The following is a 20,793-nucleotide window of genomic DNA, read 5'->3' on the forward strand; positions in this document are numbered from 1 at the left end:
TCCATCTAGCTGCAAACCATGGAGGCATGCTGCCTGAGTATGAGTAAAATAAGATCCGTGCCAACTACCCTACAATTCAAGGATATTTCCAAAATCTTCAGAAGAGAGTCCATTTCGGGTCTCATTCTGGATTACAAGATTGAATCACACTTATTGACATAATTGGTGAACAAATGCATATGAGGATCCAAATGAAGGGAGTTACGAAGATGAGGTGATCAAAGAAGTATATGATGGACCTAATCTTTTATTGTTTTAGAAGGATTTTTAAAATTCTAAATATCTAAAGATCAGCAGCAACTATTAAGGCCCTTCTTAAGGAAAACTTTCGAAACGGATTGCAACTGTTGTTTAAAAAGGATTTTGGTCGACCACATAAAGATACACAGGATATTATAATGGAGATTCAATAAGGGAGAACCTAAGCGAGCAGTGGGACTCAATGATGACAAGACCAGATTGGATTGGAGGACATTTCAGTGGTCCAACCTCCCTTGCCTAGGCTGGCCATCGAACTGATGGACCAGCCCGTGCAATCATTGGACAGGCCAGTCCACCAGTTCGACATTGTATTTACTTGTCCCATTATGGCCCAAAAAGTCTAAAAAGACCTTCATTTTTGCAAATTTTAATTCAAAATATGTCAATTTTAGAGACTTTTGACTTTAATAAATGAGATTTTGGTAGGTTTTAGGTATAAAAATATTTTTTTATTGAGAGAGAGAGAGAGAGAGAGAGATTCCACGATTTTCTCTCACTCTTTCTAACCTGGAAAAATCCTATGGTTTGGACAAACTCCAGGCAACATTTGTTAGCATATTCTGACCACTCAATCTGAAGCTCTCTACCCACCAATTAAGTCCATATATATATATATATAGGGAAAAGATGGGATTAGTCCACTAGCTCATATGAACATATGAGCTCAACGTCCTAGATTAATTCTGGGCCGATCTAACGATCACGGATGTTCGGTAGTGTTTGAATTTTCCACAAATCCAAATCACTTGAAATTTTAGGCGTGTATTCATCAAAAATAGGTGAATCTTCGAAAAATATCAAACAAATATTTTACATGAAATAAATTGACCAAATACCCCCGAAAAGTTTCAGGGGGTATTTTAGTCATTTTATTTTTTGCAGATAATTTTTTTTATTTTTTTATTAGGTGCGCCTTGATGAGAAGAACGCACACCTAAACTTTCAAGTGATTTGGATCTGTAGAAAAAAAACTACAATTCAAGCACTACCAGACATCCGTGATCTTCAGATCGGCCTAGATTCAATCTGGGCCATTGGGCTCATATGTTCATACGAGCTAGTGGGCTAATCCCATCTTTTCCCATATATGTATATATATATATATATATATATAGTTGGAAATAATTAGACAACTTTATAAACATGTTGAGTATTTTAGGGCTTTTACAAATAATTGTTGAACATGTACTTTTTCTCCATAGTTTTACCTGATATTAAAATAATTTCCTTACATAAATCACCCTTTCTTTTAAATTACCGAAATGCCCCAATTTGCTTGGCTTTTCTTTTTCACAAAGTAACAAAACCCACATCCCACAAAAGTAACATGTGGAACAAGATGCTCTATAGGAGAGGTTGGGTTGGGAGAGGGAGCCATGGTGCACTAGCGTTCCTCTCTCCACCACCCTTGTTGCCTCTCTCTCACACTAATATTCAAGAGTGCCATGGTAATAAGGGTTCATCAAAGCCTTGCAAGAGCATCCTGATTCATTTAGTGGAAATCCATATTTGCTCTCTCTCTTCTTCTCATTTTCTCTTTCACTATTTTCTCTTATTTGTAGGCATTGCGGTCAAGGATAGATCAAGGCCTTTATATTGTGCGTGAGCATCCATTTGCAAACCAAAGTTGTTGCATAACAGATTCTGTGACAATGTTCCATACTCTCTTTGGTTTCTTCCTTCTTATCATTTGTGCTAAGGACAAAATAAGGAAAGGAAGATGTGTGTGTTTGTATGTGTAGTGTTTTAGGCTACTCCCTCTTATGAAGTATTCCTTTAATATGCACAACATTTCTGGCTTCTAATTGCTCTACAATGCAGTAAACGTTTTCCTTACCAATGGAATTTGTGGTCGACCAGCTCTTCATGGCTTCCAACCATAATCTGTTTGTAAAAACAATGTAGCCCAGAAAAATCAAAATTTAGGTCAAGAAGGTACATTTCTATAGGGTGACATTAGCATGTTCTCCTTTAGGATCTCCAGTAAACAAGATAATACCATCTATTAGAATATTATTAAGTATACTGCCACAAATTTCCCAATGAATGATCATAAAACTTGGTTCATCGCACGCATAGATGTACTCAGCGTGTTGGACAAAGCAAAGGGCATGAATAGCCACTCATGAAGACACAAGTCATGAAGGCTCCCTTCCATTCATCTCCAGATCGAATATCAATCTGATGTATCCCATCTTGGAGAAAATTGGAATGCCACTTCCAGCATGACATCAAGCATGGGTTTGGAAAACCTATACTTGATGGTAATCTTATTGATTGAGAGACTATCAACACAAATCTTTCAAGTACCATCTTTTAGGGGGTTCAGAGTGTAAGGACCATGCACGGACTCAAACTTTCCCATATAAGTCCTCTTCTTGCCAATACCTGCCTATGCAAATCTTTATGCTCTGTTGGGCTCATCCAATAATGGGGCCAAGTATGGGAGATTGGCTCATGGAATGGGACATAGTGTTGTATATCTCCCATAGGATGAAGGCCATCAGGAAGCTCTTCTAGGACGAGGTCACTAAATTCCTCCAAGAGGGGGTGAACCTCTTATGGAATTGTGGAGATTCCTCTTCCTTAGCGACAAAAGAGAGAACTCTATACATCTCCTTATTCTCCTCCTCAAATTGTGCCTATTGAAAAGTATTGACACCTTCCTCGTCTCCTTCGGAGGAACTATAGTGTTCACTACTCCTTTCCTGGGTGTTAACACATCCTTTCGTGGAAAGAGTGTTGTCTTTTTATTATCCTCAGTGAATGAGTATGTGTTCTCTTCACCATCATGGTGTGTTTTCCTATCAAATTACCACTAATGGCCAACCAAAATATGACACACCTGAGAGGTGTTACATAGCATCATAGAACATCTTTTGAGGTTAACCTTATTGAGAAACTCACAAGACACTTTTATTTGGGTATATTTTGATACAAATATCCCAAACCAGTATCGAGCATGTGTTGCATGAAGAAGGTTTGGCTCACATCCTCACAACATTGCACCCCAATGAACCTCAGGCCTTTGCTTAGTGGGAGAGGCATCGCATGTTGGCCTGATTGGGCAACACTGGGCAACCGGTCGGGGAGGGCGAGCATATTCTACAAGGCCTTGGAATAGCCCCAAAATGGGGTGAAATCCAGACGGTACTGAAGGTAACCCTAGAGATGCCCCTTCACCAAAAATCAAAGTCAAGTGACGCCTAGCCATCTATTTGATCGTGAGGATAGATTTTGTCAAAACCCCCATCCGGAGAAGTGAAAATAGGCCTAAAATGTGTGAAATTTTAAACTGGGGCATCTTTGATCCGTCCTCAATTTCAAAGCATCCCAAAGTCGTTCAGCCCATTTTTGGAGAGACCCCAAAACCAATCACACTGACACCAAAATTGGTCGCACCAACATCAGGACTCGCCACACTAACACCATGAGGCTGGCTACATCAATGTTTGCCACACCGATGCCAGGATTTCCAGGCATGAAGAGTGCCCAGACTAAAATGACCCCTAGACCTTGTTTCTTGCATTTCTCTCAAATCCCATGGTGAAATGAGCAGAAATTTGGAGGGATTCTTTCTCACCCGGTCCCCTACAAACGAGTATAAACATCAAAGGGGTTTAATCCAAGATTAAATATGCGATTGGAGGCAAGATTAAAGATGGAAAATGAGCATTGGCCTATAGGAGGCTGCACCTACCCTCATGCCTACTCTGTTCAATTTCTCATAAACCATGACGAGCCTTCAGCTGAAATCTGGCAGATACTGCCTTCACTGAATCCCCCAACAAATCCGTATGTGCTGGAAATATTGGCCCCAAGGAGTGAGGGCAATTGAAGCCCATTAAACGGGGAAGACAGCACCTCCTGCAGCTTGACCGTGGACAACATTTGATCCACAACTAAGTGAATATGATGAGATTTTGGTGAAATTTGTGCCAACGGATTCCTAACTCAAGCCCCCACTGATTAACAAAGAAAAATTGGCACAATGACTGAAGAAATTGGGCTAAATGAGACGGAAAATTTATGATAGAAATGGGGGCAAAGGTTTCAAGATGGATGACATTTTGGCCCCAATCTATACCTAAGATGTGAAGATGGGGGATAACTTCATAGTTGTTGGAAACGCCTGGGAACCCGAATCGTTTTAGGAACTGGTATGGCAGAATCGCCGCCGGCTAGAAGATTCTTGTCTTAGGAATCGTTGTACGTACAATAGGAATCGTTGAGCGAGAGCTAGTCTACCTCCTTTGAGCCCTAATTCCAGGACTTCCCCTAGTGAGATAAAGTGTCCCGAATAAACCCATCTAGCAAGGGTGTAAGATTAGAGGTGAGGATGTTGAAGCTCGAAGCTTTGGATCACCCCAATTACTTTGTCGCAATGATATGCGTGCTAGGACTTGTCTTTTCCTTTGATCAATTGTGTTCCCAACAAGCATTTGGAGGTAGTTATGTAACTTTAAGTTGAAAATTAGAGGATCTTTTATTTTGAGAAATTGCAAAGTATACATACTGCTAGTTCTTGCATATTTTCTTGTTTGTATTGCTTTTTCCATTGATTTACATTAGGGGTTTGAATGGACAGCAAAGCTATTATTATTTTTAAAGCCCTATCTAGTTTTGTGAAGGGTATTCATATAGATCCATCTCGTGATGAATGGGATCAAGAGATAGAGTATCTGAGACAACAAGTTCAAGAACGCACAAGGCAGTTTGCAGGTATCAATCATGGGTGAGATGAATTTTGTCTGTCCAAGATGATGTTGAGTACAACCATTTTCATTATCGTGCTCCCCGAGATGAGTCGAGTGAAGAGGAATATGATCGGAGGTATGGGCTGCCTCAAAATTCATAGATTAAAAAGTATATATTTCTTATTTTGAAGGAAAGTCACAGCCCGACGGCTTTATAAACTGGTTAAATACAGAAGAGAGGGTCTTTGATTACAATGATGTGCCAAAGAATAAATCGGTGAAGATTAATGCGATAAAATTGAAGAAAGGTGCTTTGGTATGGTGGGAACAGCTGAGAGCAAGGCATGATATAACGAGAAAGCCCAAAATAAACACTCGGAAGAAGATGAAAAAGATTTTAAAGGAAAAATACCTACCTAAAAATTATTTACAGTCGTTATATCAAGAGATGCATGTGTTGCGCCAAGAAGATAGGTCGGTGGATGAATACAAAGAAGAGTTTCACCTTTTGACTGCCCATAGTGATGTGATCGAGCAAGAGGAGCAGTCCATTGCAAGGTATGTGAATGGACTTCACCAATCAATTCAAGATGTGGTATTTTTGCAATATTGGACCCTTGATGAGGCCTATCACCTTGCAAAGAGGTTTGAAATTCAAGATAAACGACCCTCGAACAGGTGGGGCACGGGTATAGTGATGCGGGAAATACTGCAGTAGCCCATGGTGGTGATTTTGGAAGAAAAGGCAGCATGATGGGTTCTGGTTTGACATCTCGCACTGCTGGAATGACCGATCAGAAAGATGCCCTAGACAAAAAAGGGGTTGTTTCAGGATTCGACCGACCCAAAAGGGGTGTCTGTAGCAACATCAAGTGCTACAAGTGTTCAGGGATCGGGCATGTCCCATCACAATGTCAAATCGCAAGTTCATTAACTTTTCTAAGGAGTTTTATGATGAAGACAAAAAGCATTTTTTAAAGGTGATTCCATTTATGATGAGCCAGTTGATGAAGAGGACCCGGAAGTGACCTATAGTGATCATGGGGAGGCATTGGTGATCCGGCACAGCATGATTACACCCGGAGTACTAGACAAGGAAGATTGGTTAAACTCAGAGAATTTCTTATCAACTTGCTTCCAAAATCAGCAAGGTATTGATTGGGACTCTCCTCCAATCCTTGATGAATGTTCAGATGAAGAAAGGTAGGCATCCAATTTTTAAGAAGAACTAAGTGAAAACAAGGAAGGTGACAATGGTCGAGATGAAGATGAAGTTTTGGAAGAGGAAGTTGCTGATTTGGTTAGTGAACTAGGGGCTGGAGATGATTATCTTGAAGATTCTCCCTTGGTTTGTTCTAGGGATGAACCAAGGTAATTTAAGCAGGGTTTAATGGTTGTACTAATGCAAGGTCAGCTAATTAATATGACTGAACCAAGGGTAAATATCACGGTTATTCCAGCGGCATATAATGACCATTTCTTGAGGGGTTCTCAAAAGTGTTTATAGATCTATCAACTGATTGCAAGGACTCAGTTTCAGTGCACAGCCATTGTATTTTGACTAGTTCAATAACCCATAGGTCCCAAGATCATACTTATAATAATCGGGTTGAAGATGGTTGCAAGACTAATACAAATTTCATCTTAGCACATTTCAAAACTCAATGACGAGTTTTCTCCAACCAAGGGAGAATGATGGAGGGAAAAGCTATTCTGTTTAATTTCAAAGGAGTTATCTCTTTATTTTAGTCATAGGGTATAATTTTTAGGGTCTTAAGTTCATTTAGAGAGTCTTGGATTTTTATATTTTTTAGGATTTTAGGAGAAGTTTAGACAAGTGGTTAGAATACTTATAGAAAACAAGCTTACTTGTTTTATCAAGGGTAAAAGGATCATTACGAATTTTCTTTTAAGTGAAGGGACTTAAGGGCCATTTTTATAATGTTTTAACTTAGGCCTGAAGTGTTAAGGTTTCTAACACTTTTGGCGTATGAACAGTAAAAACAGATTGTGAATAATACTAGAAAGTGTGTTAATGAACAGTTTTTGCCTCTTTTCTCTATTTTCCTGCATCAAGTTTTCTATACTTCACAAATTTCTCAGAACAAATCACTCAAAGGGGCTATACATCCCTCTCTCACCTTTTATATAAATTAACTTTAAAAAAATGACTTAATTACCCTAACTAAAATAAAATCGTAATGGACTAAGTATTGTTTCACTGGTAACTTTAAGAGGGTCCAACCTCTTTTTCTTTATTTCTATGGTTTAGAGCCTTAGGTTTAACTCCGCCATGGCCGGTCTCAGGCAGGTCATGCCGGTCCCAAGTCCAAATAAAGGAGAAGGGTTGTGTTAGATAGGGCAGCCAGCATAAAATGTTACCACATGTTTTCATTTTCAAAGCCTTAGGGTTGCCCATTTGAGTAAAAATTTCACACTTAGTTAGATGTTAGCATGATATAGTTGTTAGAAACAATAGATTTGAGAAAAACATGGAATTTAAGATATTTTTAAATTAAAAATCAGCCATGCTTTTCACCAATTTTGTTATTTTTGGCAATTCATGGTCAACATTCAATGAAATTTGATCACTAAGCTTATTTATGCGTTATTGATCCAACCATAGGTATTATTTCCACACAAAAAAAAAAAAAAAAAGTCAGCATTTTAGAGATTTGAAATTCAGATTTTACAATTCACCCAAATTTTTCAATAGCTTGGATCTCCTTGGTCGAAATTCGAAACTCAAAATTAGTTTGAGGGTTTCAATTTGGGTTGTCTGCCAAAGCTTTGACAAGGATCCGAGGTATCAATTCATATCAAGTGTGAAAGCTAGGGTCTCAACCTTGATATTTTGGATATGTTTCATCTCTTTCAATTTAAAGTCATAGAATTGATTTATTTTTTATTTAATCAAATATAATTTCTTTATAATTCATGTTCTATATTCTTTCATGTTTTTTGTGAATTTTCTATTTTACAATTTTCTAAAGTGAATTTTTCAGACTTTCTATCTTTTTATGCCAATACATCAATTTATTGTTGTACCTTATTTTCTTTCATTTTTGTGTATGTTTTGGATTTTTATTATTTTCTGAATTTTTCAAATTTTTTTACCGTTTTTCCTACCCAGCTGGACATGGTGAGGCTTACTCGACTCTCCCGAGCAGCTCAACTCAAGCGTCAAGTTGGTTAAGAGGATAGTCAGATATCTCAGAGAGCTAGGGTGCACTAATCTTCGTCATTCATCACCCCTTTTCCCTCTTTTTTTCACTAATATTCAGAGGTGCCTTAACCACAATGCTTCATCCAAAATCTTGCAAGTGACAACTTATATATCTCGTACAAATCCATACTTGCTATCACTCTGTCTTAGATTGTCACACTATGTCCTCCTAAACTATTGTGCATTGTAGTAAGGATCATGCAAGGCAATGACCAGATATCGTTGCCTTTGTGTTGTGCATGTGCCTTCATTTGCAAGCCCAAGTTGTTGCATAATAGATACTTTGAGCAAAATCAAATGTTCAACAATAATGAAGTTCCTTAGTTGCAATGGCTTGTTTCTTGCCTTCATTCTAAAATTTTTTCGCTTTCATTGTTAAAATGCTTTTTTTTCACCTTCATTAAGCAACGACTAAGGTATGAAACAAGTGTATCAGAAAACACATTCGGTTTTATGCCAGGGAGGTCAACAATTGAAGCTACTTTTCTACTTAGGCAACTGGTTGAGAAGTTTAGGGCGAAGGAAAAAGACCTACACATAGTCTTTATTGATCTAGAGAAAGCTTATAATAGAGTACCTCAATATTTAATTTACCGAGTGTTGAAAAAGAAACGAGTCTCCAAACACTATATCGACTTGGTGAGAGATGTATGAGGGAGAGCTAAGTATTGTGCGAATAACAAATGGAAAGAAGAGTAAGTTTTCAGTGACAATAAGACTACATCAAGGATCATTGTTGAGGCCATACTTCTTTGTTTTAGTTATGGGAGACTTAATTAGGCACCTACACAACAAGGTATCGTGGTGTATGTTGTTCAAGGACAACATAGTTTTAATCAATGAGAATTGAAGCGGCATCAACACAAAGTTCGAACTTTGGAGGGATGCTCTAGAATCTAAAGGCTTTAAAATTAGCCAGACTAAGACAGAGTATATGGAATGCATGTTTAGTAATAATAAGAGTAAAGACGATGAAATAGTTAAGATTGACAGCTAAGAAATACCAAAAAGAGTGCACTTTCGAGATCTTGGGTCGATAGTCTAAGAAATAGAGAGATTAAGAAAGATATCACACAAAGAATTGGGACTGGGTAGGAGAAGTGGAGATGTACAACGAGAGTTTTATGTGATGGCCGCTTACCAGTGAAGTTGAAGGGCAAGTTATATAGGACAGCTATGAGACCAGCTTTGCTTGAACATTGGGCGCTCAAGAAACAACATACCCATAGGATGAGTGTAGCTGAGATGAGGATGTTGAGATGGATGAGTGGCAAGACAAGAATGGATAGAATTCGAAATGAATACATTCAGGAGAGGTTAAGTGTAGCTCCAATTGGGAATAAGACGAGAGAAAGTAAACTTAGGTAGGCTGGCTTGCACCAACCCAATACAGCACTTGTTAGGAGGTGCGAGTTGGTCTAAGTGGAAGACTAAAACAGCGCAAGCGGCAGGTCCAAAAGGACATGGTTGGAAGTAGTGAGAAAAGATATGGAAAATTTTGGCCTCACTGAGGGCCCTTGATAGAGTAGATGGCAGACCAGGATTTATGTAGCAGATCTCAAATAGTTAGGAAAAGGTTATGATGATAATGATGATTTGGTTAATATTGTGGACTTTGTGCACTTTTTGTATATAAATTCTTTTCTTTTTTTTTAATTACTTGTCTAGTTTTCTTTTCAATTACTTGTCAATTGAAGTAAGGAAAACTCATGTATCTTTTCTGCATTTCAAGTTATATGAGAATTTGATTTATTCATCCATTGTGTTCGTTGTTTAATTAATAAATTCCTTAAAGTTGAACACTAAACCATGGACATTGTTCCTTCGTTGAGTTTATGTTTGTTTGTATTTTCAATTTTCTTTCATTGTATTTTCATATTGATAGGATTAATAAAACACAAAAATCAGTTTTTTGTTCAACTATTCAAAATTTCAAATAATTGGTTGATCATATTCATCAGTGATTCAAAAAGAGAACTGCCCAGCGCTTGGGCGTCTGTTTGTATTTTCAATTTTCTTTCATTGTATTTTCATATTGATATGATTAATAGAACACAAAAATCAGTTTTTTGTTCAACTATTCAAAATTTCAAATAATTGGTTGATCATATTCATCAATGATTCAAAAAGTGAACCGCCCAACGCCTAGGTGGCCGCCTAGGGGGTCCAGAAGGCCTGGGTGCATCGCCCAAGCCTAGGCGGCCAAATTAGGGGAATATCCTGGGAGTCCGCCAGGCGGCCACCCAGGGGCAGAAATGCCCCTTATTAAGGACATGCTTTGATCATGTTTTTAATACTAAAGGGGCAAAATTGAGAATTTTAAGTTCATTTGAAACCTAAAACCCATTAAAGCCTATTTTAGAGCGATAAAAACCCAACAATTTTTTTCTTTCTACTGGGCCGCCCAAGTTTTAGGCCCCCGCCTAGGAGTTGGCCGGCCTGTACCCCCCAGCCGCTTAGGCGCCGCCTAGCGCTTTTTGAAACACTGTTATTCATTATTCACTTTTTCCATTTTTTAGGTCTTTGAATTTTTTACTTTTTTTTAGTTTTTCGAATTTTTGACCGGCTTGACAAATGAATTGAACCAGGCCAACCAATCAAACCGAGCTGGCTCTCTCATTTGTTCAACCTCTGATCCAGTCTTAACAACATTGATAAGACTGCACCAACAACTACCAAAGTTGTGACATCAAAAGTACAAAGAATATGCACAACCACTAGAATATCAGTCTTAATAAGAAGGAATTTCATAGTGAACTCGGGTTGAGAAGGGGTGCATGATGCCACCTAAGGAGCATAACTTTTCATGTTTTGGGAATTAACATCCCAAACATGGGCAATGCCTAAATTGATTTCTAAGAGCCTCCTCTAAAAGCTCTAAGCTTGAAATCTCCTTAAAGCTAGAACCATGCGGCCACTTGATGTTACCTTTAAGGCCAGTTCCTCTACAACTCAGAGCATTGACTAGGAAGTAAGCCGAACATATTGGAAATTTTAGCGGCATCAACTTTTCTTCTATTTATTAAAAATCCAGTACCAAAAAGAACCCTCTATCCTTCGTATTGCACTCTATACAATACCAAAAAGAACCCCCTATCCTTTGTATTGAAGTCTGACTAATCCCATAACAAAACCAAAAACAAAAAATCAATTATTATAATGCATCAGTTTTTTTTCATAAAATAAGTAAATAGATAAGAGCACATAGAATTAGAGCTAGGTGGACAAAGTGGAGATTTTCTTCTGGAGTCCCATGCCAATAAAACTAATCAGGAAGTTCTATAAGACAATTGTAAGACCAACCATACTTTATGGGACAGAATGTTGAGCACTCAAGAAACAACTTATCCATAACATGAGTGTAGCTGAGATGAGGATATTGAGATAGATGAGTGGAAAGCAATGATAAAAATCGGAATGAATACATCCAAGGGAATTTAGCGGTAGCTCCAATATGTGATAAGATGAGAAAAGCAAACTTAGGTGGTCCGACCATGTGCAGCGTCGATCTAAAACAAAACTAGTTAGGAGGGGTGATTTGGTTCAAGTGGAAGGTTTTTTAAGGGAAGGAGGAAGGTCAAAAGAATATAGATGGAAGTAATGAGAAAAATGTGGTGACTTATGGTCTACGGGTATAGCCCTTGATAGAGCATAATGGTGAAAGAAGATTCGTGTAGCTGACTCCAAATCATTGGGATAAGGCTCGGATGATGATGATGATGAATAAATAAATAAGATTTCTACATATGGATCTTTGTTGCAACATCAATATCCCTAACCTTGCACCTAAGACATTGTTTTAAAATGCAATTGCATAATTCACTATGCGCCCTGAAGCGCATTGCATAGGGCGCATATGCGCTTTGGTGAGATGCGCTCGCATATGCTCCGCATCCACCGCAAATGCGGCCGTATAGCGCATAGCTCATATGCCCCACATAGCTCATAGCTCATATGCGCCACATAGCTCGTGGGCGAAAATAGTGCATAGCTCATATGCGCCACATAGCTCGTGGGTGAAAATAGCGCCTATGAGGATGGATATTTTTGTTATTTCCCCCCTAAAAAGGGGGAGAAAGGGTTTAGGGGGGTATTAACCACCCCCAACCCAAAAAACACAAAAAATATCCACAAATATGGCCATTTTTGGATCAAATGAAGAGGAAAAAAATTTGGCAAAATTTTTTAGTAAAAATAAAGATTAAGAATATGTGGAGGCCGCCGAGGATAATTATGATGATGATTGCTCGCACTCAAATGCTAGAGATGCATATGCACATGGAGGCTGTCTAGATGACTTGTCTGATTGAGATTTGAGAGTGAGACCTGAGACTTGAGAGCTGGTTAGATCATCTTTTGATTTCTATTAGTTTTCTATGATTTGTCTCGACTCTTGAACTCTTCAGACTTTTAGTGGTTGTATGTATTTTGCTTTGGAGTATGCAACTTTAAAGTTTGCAATTGCAAATTTGTGATCATGGTTTTTGGATCTTTATGAATTATGACAATATGATATATTCTAAGTTCTAATGCTATAAAGTTATTCAAGTTTCTACTTTCTACGTTCTATTTCTAATGTCTTCTATCAAGGGATCCAGAGTCTCTGACAGGTGATAATATTGGAGTTAATGAATAAATTAGATACCTACTATCACATAAATCACCTTCATATTTTCCCATGCATTAACGTATTTTAAAGATTTTTTGGAATTCTTTTATATTTGTTGACCGCATTGAGGTGAAGCACCCACATCACCGCATCGGCCCCCCGACCGCGTCAGGACCTTGTCCCACATTTTAAAAAAACTGATCCAAGATGCCAGCATTTCATATGATTTTCAAAATGGTTCTGAATGTGGGTGAGCACATCAGCCAAGTTTAAATGAAGATCATAAAAACAAGTAGATAATTATTTTATATGAATAGAAATAATATAACAGCTTGCACAGTTTGGAATGACAAACCCACACCTTTAGCATATTGTATGATGTACAAGACTCCTGGTTTTCTGTTCCAAGGGTGCTCCCAAGACGTTTTGGATCAGTCCTTCAATAAAATGCAAGGAACAGCAATTGGATCATGAGATGACATTTCATTATTTATCAAAAACAGATGACATTTGCATCATTTAAAAGAAGTGTAAACTGCATTCTTATGGAAAATATGCATTTGTTTGTGAACCTCAATGAGAAAATTTAACAAATAGGGAATCACTTACCAAAATTCACCTGCAGAAGTACCACCAGTAATATATGCATGAGAAGAATTAATTGTCTCCATGAAGAACACACTAATTTCCTGTATAGAAATCTTTAGATCATTATTGTACCAAGAAAATTGAGCTTTTAGATGTACAGGGAAAATTGACCCTAACTTAATATTGTAAGAAAAATCCACTTTAACAATGTATGGGTCCACATGAGAATATACATCTATATGAATATATTTATATTTATATAGATAGGTAGGTAGATAGATATGTCTGCATTTGTCTCCAAAGAATTAGCAATGAGCCAACCGAGGTGGGTATTGTACTAATCAAGTAGTTGATGGAATGTAAATTGTACCTTCAGTAGAGAATCTTGGGTAACTTCATATCCTTTTTCTGATCCTATAACAATAGGGATATGAGTGTTGGCATGAAAATTTGAGAGACTATCAGCCTGCAACAGGACAGGCATTTAATAAGGATACTCAAACATAAGCCAATAATACAGATCTGCAAAAGCTTATTGGGAAAAGGTAATCATACCACTGACAAGAAGGTCAAATGACTAATTGAATGATCATGTTTGATACAGGGTTTATAATGGATATTAACCATAACAATATCACGTTCACTATCTTATGTAGAAAAGTTTGTGCAGCTATTGTGATGAAGAAAGGTAAATTCATGTTATTTTCATAATAATGTCAAATTAGATACTGTTTATTGATAAATAAATGGGAAACACAGCTTGTTTGGGTTTGTGGAAAAAACTGGATGCTTTGAACATATAAATACAAGAAATGCATCGACAGTATTGCATGGTAGAGTCACCATGGCATGTATGTATCTTTGAGGAAAGCCTAAAATATGTGTATATGAATAACGAAAACAAGTGGTGCTTCACCAAAATGGTAATTAAAAGGACTTCACTAGTGCCCAAGGCAAATAACCAGTTAAGCATATATAGCAGGAATGCCCTCCACATGTTTTTCCAAAATGCAGGTATGAGATTTTAATTAAAAAATTGGATTCAAGTTCAATAGAGCTTAAATTCAACTCCCACATGCATTCCAAAATACTCCAGGTACAAATGTTAGAATGACATGCCTTTAGGGTAGTTTGTGAGGAGACAAAAGAGGAATAGCGGAGAAGAAACAGAACTGATAGGCAAGGCAAAAGTAGTAGCAAGGCAGTTAAGTAACAGCCAAGAAACAGTGGCTATGAGAAGGCAAAATGCAATACTAAGGAATTTTCTTGTCACAAGCTCCGAAATCAGATATTGAACAAACAATAATAAAGTGAGGCACTTTATTGTCCATAACAATGCTGGGACAATCTCTTGGAAACTGACTGCATCATATGATTGACAACTCTTACCAAAGGGTAGAAAATGACAGTTTTTAGCAGATTTCATAAACATGAAATCAGTGGCCAACTTGGTCATTGCCAACCGAGTCAATTAACCAAGTTAAACTTTCAACTAGGAAAAACTTGGTGAATTTCCAAACTACTGTTTGAAGCATTTTGAAATACATATAACGGGATTCAAATCCAGCTGATGGCAATATCATACCACAAGCCTATCACATTTGAAAAATCCTTTTCAAAATAATATATAAGCAAACCTTTTATATATAGGCAAACAGTTAAAAACGCCTATAGGTGAAGTTCTACAATACTTCACCTACAACTCGTCACCGTCTAAAGTCAATCACACGATCGCGGTTGTCTAGTAGTGTTTGAATTTTAATAATTATTTTACTAATCTAATTTATCTAAAATTTGAGGCATGTGTACATATGACCAACTCGCGTCAAAATAAAACATTAAACAATAATCATCAAAAACTACATTGACAAAAATACCCCTGAAATTTTATAGGGGTATTTTAGATCATTTTTGTCATCCAAATTATGTGTTTTACATTTTATTCAAGTGTGCCTCACTAAGGCACACTCACCTACAAAAATTCAAATCATTATGATTTGTAAGAAAATTATTAAAATTGAAGAGACATATGTGACAGTGTGATGGACTTTAGACGGTGATAGGCCATAGGTGAAGTACTGTAGAACTCCACCTATAGGCATTTTGAAGCGTTTTTTTTTTTTTTATATATATATATAGAAGCCACTACGCAATGCCTATAGGTGAAAATGAATAGTGTTTTCGCCCATAAGCTCGGCACCATCCGATTTTTTCGGACGGCGAGGATTAAAGACCGCCATGGACCTAGCATGTCCGTGGCAAGGCGAAACACTGTACAGAATCGCCTATAGGCGCTTAAGAGCTCTTCTCTCTCTCTCTCTCTCTCTCTCTCTCTCTCTCTCTCTCGATATATATATATATATATCAGTAATGATCCTATGAGACCCTCCCACACCGAGGTGTGTAGGACCCCAAAGGATCACCATTAAATTTGACACAGATCTGTAGAAAAGACATAAAGTCCGACTTTTTTCTCTAGAAAAGAAATAAAGTCCGACCTATTTCTAAGCGGGACTTGACTTTTCTAGAGATCTGTGCCAAATTAATGGTGATCCTTTGGGTTCCTACACCCATCGGTGTGGGAGGGTCCCATAGGATCATTACTCATATATATATATATATATATATATATACATATAGAAAAACACACTACTCAAATTTCAAGTGATTTGGATTTTTAAAAAAAACATTAAAATTCAAACACTGCCGAAACATCCGTGATCGTCCCAGATTCAATCTGGGCCGTTGGGCTCATATGTTCATATGAGCTAGTGGCCTAATCCCAACTTTTTCCTATATATATATATATATATATATATATATATATATAAACCTAAAATACACCTATAGGCGAAATGTTACATTGTTTCGCCACCGCGATAGACTTGCTATGTCCGTGGGGGTTTATTAAACGGACCCACAACGGATGGTGTCGTCCGTTGCAAACTTAGTAGGTTCGTGCCGGTACCCGCTACGGATATGCTAGGTCCGTGGCGGTCGAAAAACGTGCACCGCTTGATTTTTTCGAACAGTGATGAGCCTATGAGTGTTTCGCCCATAGGCATTGCGTAGATGCTTCCTATATATATATATATATATATATGGAAAAGTCTTCCCAATGTCTATAGGAGAAAATGAACAGTGATTTCGCCTACCCTCATCACCGTCCAAAGTTCATCGTACGGTCACAATTGTTTAGTAGTGTTTCATTTTTCATTTTTCATTTTTTTTCTACAAATCGGAATGATCTGAAATTTGAAGCGTATGTACATCTTAGTGAGGCTCACTTAGTAAAAATATAATAAAATAATTCATCAAAAAAACATTGACCAAAATACCCCTAAAACTTTTTGGGGGTATTTTGGTCAATTTATTTCACGTAAAATATTTTTTTGATATTTTTAGTAGATTCACCTATTTTTGATGAACACACGCTCCAAATTTTAGATCATTCCGATTTGTAAAAAAGAAATGAAAAATGAAACACTGCCGGACAATTGTGACCTTGCGATGAACTTTGGACAGTGATGAGGATAGGCGAAATCATTGTTCATATTCGCCTATAGGCATTTTGTAGTATATTCCTATAGATATATATATATATATATATATATATATATATATATATAGATAGATAGATAGATATCTTACGCACACACCAAGTTTTCCATTAATAAAAATTCACTAACATATGAGTCAAGTCGACTCCGGCAAGGTTTTCTGACTCAGAATAAGTTTTTGATCATGGGTTTTAGGAACCATCGTACAAACAGATTTGCCAAGATGGACAAAGAGATAAACTATAAGGGAAGTTTGGTCAATCTGTTGGAGCTATATGATGGCTGCTTTGAGGAAATGTAAGGATAAGAATAATTTTTTCTTTTTGATAAATGCAACTATATATATATATATATATGGAGAGAGAGAGAGAGCTTAGAAGCGCCTCGAGACAGCATCCTATTAGGCATGCTCCTTAAGGCCACAATCTTATTTAGCAAATTCTTATTTCATTTTCCTGCCCATGATGATTCAGGAAAAAGATCAATGCAAAACATTCTAATGTTCAGAGGTCCAGTTTCAGGGTTGAGGTCCAGTTTATATGGATAACTTCCATCTCTTTAACCAAAAAAAGAAGCTTTTTGAAGTTTACCATAGTCCTAAACAAACACAAACAAATTTTTCAAATCAGGCAAATTGCTTAAGCATTTTATTTCAGACAACTGAAATAACTGTAATTGCGTTAAATGTGATGCCATAGTCCATATTAATTCATTTAATGGAATTTTAGTGGACAACCCATACTATTTAATAGTTGTAAGCAGTAAATATGATGTTAGAAATATATATAAAATGATAATTAGAACTTTGGCAGCAGTACCTTCATTGCTAGTAAACCCAAAAAACATGGTTTATCAAATAATTGGGCCAATTCTAGATGTCTTTGATCTCCCTGCAAAATATTCCAATCATATGAGTGCAACTAAAGATTAGAAACCAATAAAAACTTTGAATGAGTTTAAATAGATAAAGTTCGGAGCACAGGAAATAACTCCTTTAATGAGTTAAAATAGAAAAGAAAAAAACAAGAGGCTACAATGGTTGACTTAAATGTGAAAGCCAAGGAAGTAACACTAGAAGATTTCCCTGGATTTCATAATGCCAGCATACACTCACAGTCAACGTGTACAGGCTATAGAGAATATCATTCATTCCTCCAGTCTCTTCATTGAGAGATGTCCAGTGTCTCTCAATTGTATACTTCCTAATCACGTTCTGCACACGGTTGTAAAAATATGTAGCCATCCATTTGACCATTTCTAATGCTTTCTTATTACCAGCCAAAGTATACTGATCCAGAAGCCCTGCCATTATCTGTTTCATAATGAAGAAACATGGCTTAAACACATTTATCTAGGCAATTCTTTCTGTACTAAATAATTCCATATGCATTTAGCAACTAAGTTCCTGACTAATGACTATGACATACATAGAAAATTATTGAATATGAGGAGTTACCCCAAAAAAAAAAAATCTAATATAAGGTAAATAAAGCAATGTTAATTAATACCTTGTGGATCGTATAATATGGAGCCCAAACAGGCTTGACAGCCTCGAAACGATCAAAAAGCTCGGAAGGGAAGGCTGACAAGTATCCTGAATCTAATTTTTGCTGGCACTCATAGAGAGCATCAATGACAGAGTTCATTTTATTCCATAGGGATTCATCATGTGTACTTGCCCACATTAAAGCGGTTGCACTCAGATAATGGCCTAAAAGGAATCCACAATCAATTTTCAGTGAAGAAAACACTACTTCCTGTTTCAATAATGAAAATGAGATTGTACAATATCACATGCCTGAAAAGTAAAAAGAACTAAATGCTGGAAACTAGCTTGGAAAGACAACCACATGTGCTATCAAAGAAAAAAGAACCATGTCCAACACAACAGAGTACCCAGTAAGCAGCCGAAACGACAGATAACCAAGTAAAATATCATTCAAAAAGGAAAATATCCTTATATTGCTTAAAACATCAAAGTTTGAAAATTTCCTAACTTTTGGTAGTTTTAGTTCCAAACATTAATGAAAGACTACTTTTAAACCAATCGTTGATTAATTATTATTCCACAGGCATTTCCATCCCACCATAGGACATGTACAGAAGCAGTGTAGGTGAATGCACTAAGATGTTATTTACACGCTGCAAATTACTAACTGGAGGTGGAAGTATAGTGCAAGATCAATCAGGCGACAGTGAAAAGCAATTCTATTGTTAGCCCTCTAACCCATCAAAGATGTTTCAAAACAAAGAGAAAGTAATAGGAAAAAGCTGTGTTTATCAAATCTGCCTATGATGGTTTGAAACCAGAGTGAGAATTACACTTTGGGTATCAATCAAAAGATTAAAACGAACACTGTGTAAGGTATCAATCGAAAGAGGTAAAGATTGATTTACTGAGAGAAACCAACCCACAAATGCTTCCGTAGAAGAAATGCATGCATGCATGCCTGAAACTTGAAATTTGAAATGCAAATACTAGTTTCTACTAATTCAGCCTCTATCTCAAACTGTGGAATTTGAAACATCAATAGAACAAGACATATGACAAATGCGGGTGAATATCCACTAGGAAGATAAAAATTATGGAAAAAAAACACATAATAATTCCAGCCAAGCGAAAGAAAAAAGAAAAGAAACCCAGCTTAATAAAACAAAATAAACCCAGCTTAGTACCCAGAAGAAAGACATCGGAATTACAAAAAAAAAAAAAAATGGATGATTCCTGCTTAATAGTTAACACCCAGTGGAGAGAGACGCAGAGGCAATAACCAGTACCAACAAAATGGCCTCGAAGCTCACAATCCTTGCTCTCCCATCCCCCATAAGGCTCTCCATAAGCATAAACACCAGCAGTCTTTCTGAAACTCCAGCCCAGTCTATCAACATCTAGAGAAAGAAGATATTCAAGGTTGGTCTTTTGAGCTCTACCATAATCAGAGTCTTCATCCAATCTCACTTTATGCAAAGAAAAAGGTTTCAATTCCAAAACCTTCTCTTCCTTATCCTTCTGATAAAGAGCTCGCCTTCTGCTGCTGCTTCTTCGATAAAGAGAAAAACCCACCCTCACGGACGGCTTTTTAATGAGAGGGAAATAAGAAGAATAAGATGATTCGTTAATGGTGGAAGAATAGAGGAGGTGATAGCGAAGGGTGTGAGATGAAAGCTCTGTTTGACTGTTTGTGCACTTTTTGCATGAGGTGGGTATCACTAAAAGGATCACAGAAAGCATCAGAACTGATAGAAAGAGGTTTGGAGTCGCCATTAGAGCGGTCAAGGTGTTGCAGAAGAGGTTTTCTTGTTCCAACAATGTAGTAGAATTTGACAGCTTAACTTTGTGAGATATTTGCGTACTTCTATTCAGAATAATGACACACGGTGTCAACGCTGCACAGTCCAAATGCAAGGTTTTGATGAGTCGCGTACTTACCAAAAGAGCCTGTGGTTTTCATGAGAAAACTTCCTAAAAAGAAAAATGAGATGATGTAGGGCAGTCTCTGGGTCTCGGCCTGAGCCTGGGCTGGGCCCTTATCCTATCGAGACCGCAAATTTAGAGGACATCAAGGAAAAAACAATAAAATCTCCTGGCCCGGCCCGACCGGGCTTAGGAAGTATTGGGATGGGCCAGGCCCTAGTTTCTTTTAAGACCGACTGACCTGTGCCACCTAACTCATTGCCACCAATGCCTGGAGAGACACATTTACCAAATGGCCTTTATTTCAGTTGCTTATGACATATAAATGCTCATGGAAAATGCTAGTTTTTATACAGCAATTAGGTGGGTCGCCCGGCCGGGTCAGTCCAGCCCAAAAAACTGGGGCCAAGGCCATAAAATGTAGCTTGACAGGGCTA

General features: G+C 37.4%; 1 protein-coding gene across 1 annotated transcript in view; it reads right to left on the minus strand.

Annotated features, from left to right (window-relative positions):
- The window catches only part of LOC18431721 (uncharacterized), a 45,903-nt gene extending 25,755 nt beyond the window's left edge, over nt 1-20,148 (minus strand). Inside the window, exons 1-7 of the mRNA XM_006841839.4 lie at nt 19,720-20,148; nt 18,450-18,652; nt 18,056-18,253; nt 17,760-17,831; nt 13,752-13,847; nt 13,403-13,482; nt 13,155-13,230 (exon numbers count right to left, since the gene is read on the minus strand). Of these exons, the coding sequence (XP_006841902.2) occupies nt 13,155-13,230; nt 13,403-13,482; nt 13,752-13,847; nt 17,760-17,831; nt 18,056-18,253; nt 18,450-18,626 (699 nt within the window). The 5' untranslated portion in view covers nt 18,627-18,652; nt 19,720-20,148. The remainder of the gene's footprint in view (nt 1-13,154; nt 13,231-13,402; nt 13,483-13,751; nt 13,848-17,759; nt 17,832-18,055; nt 18,254-18,449; nt 18,653-19,719) is intronic.
- Between the last annotated feature and the right edge of the window lie 645 nt (nt 20,149-20,793).

This window comes from Amborella trichopoda, chromosome 5 (assembly GCF_054954075.1).
Source record: "Amborella trichopoda isolate Santa Cruz 75 chromosome 5, AtrichopodaSantaCruz75HAP2 v2.0, whole genome shotgun sequence".
Taxonomy (NCBI): Eukaryota; Viridiplantae; Streptophyta; class Magnoliopsida; order Amborellales; family Amborellaceae; genus Amborella; species Amborella trichopoda.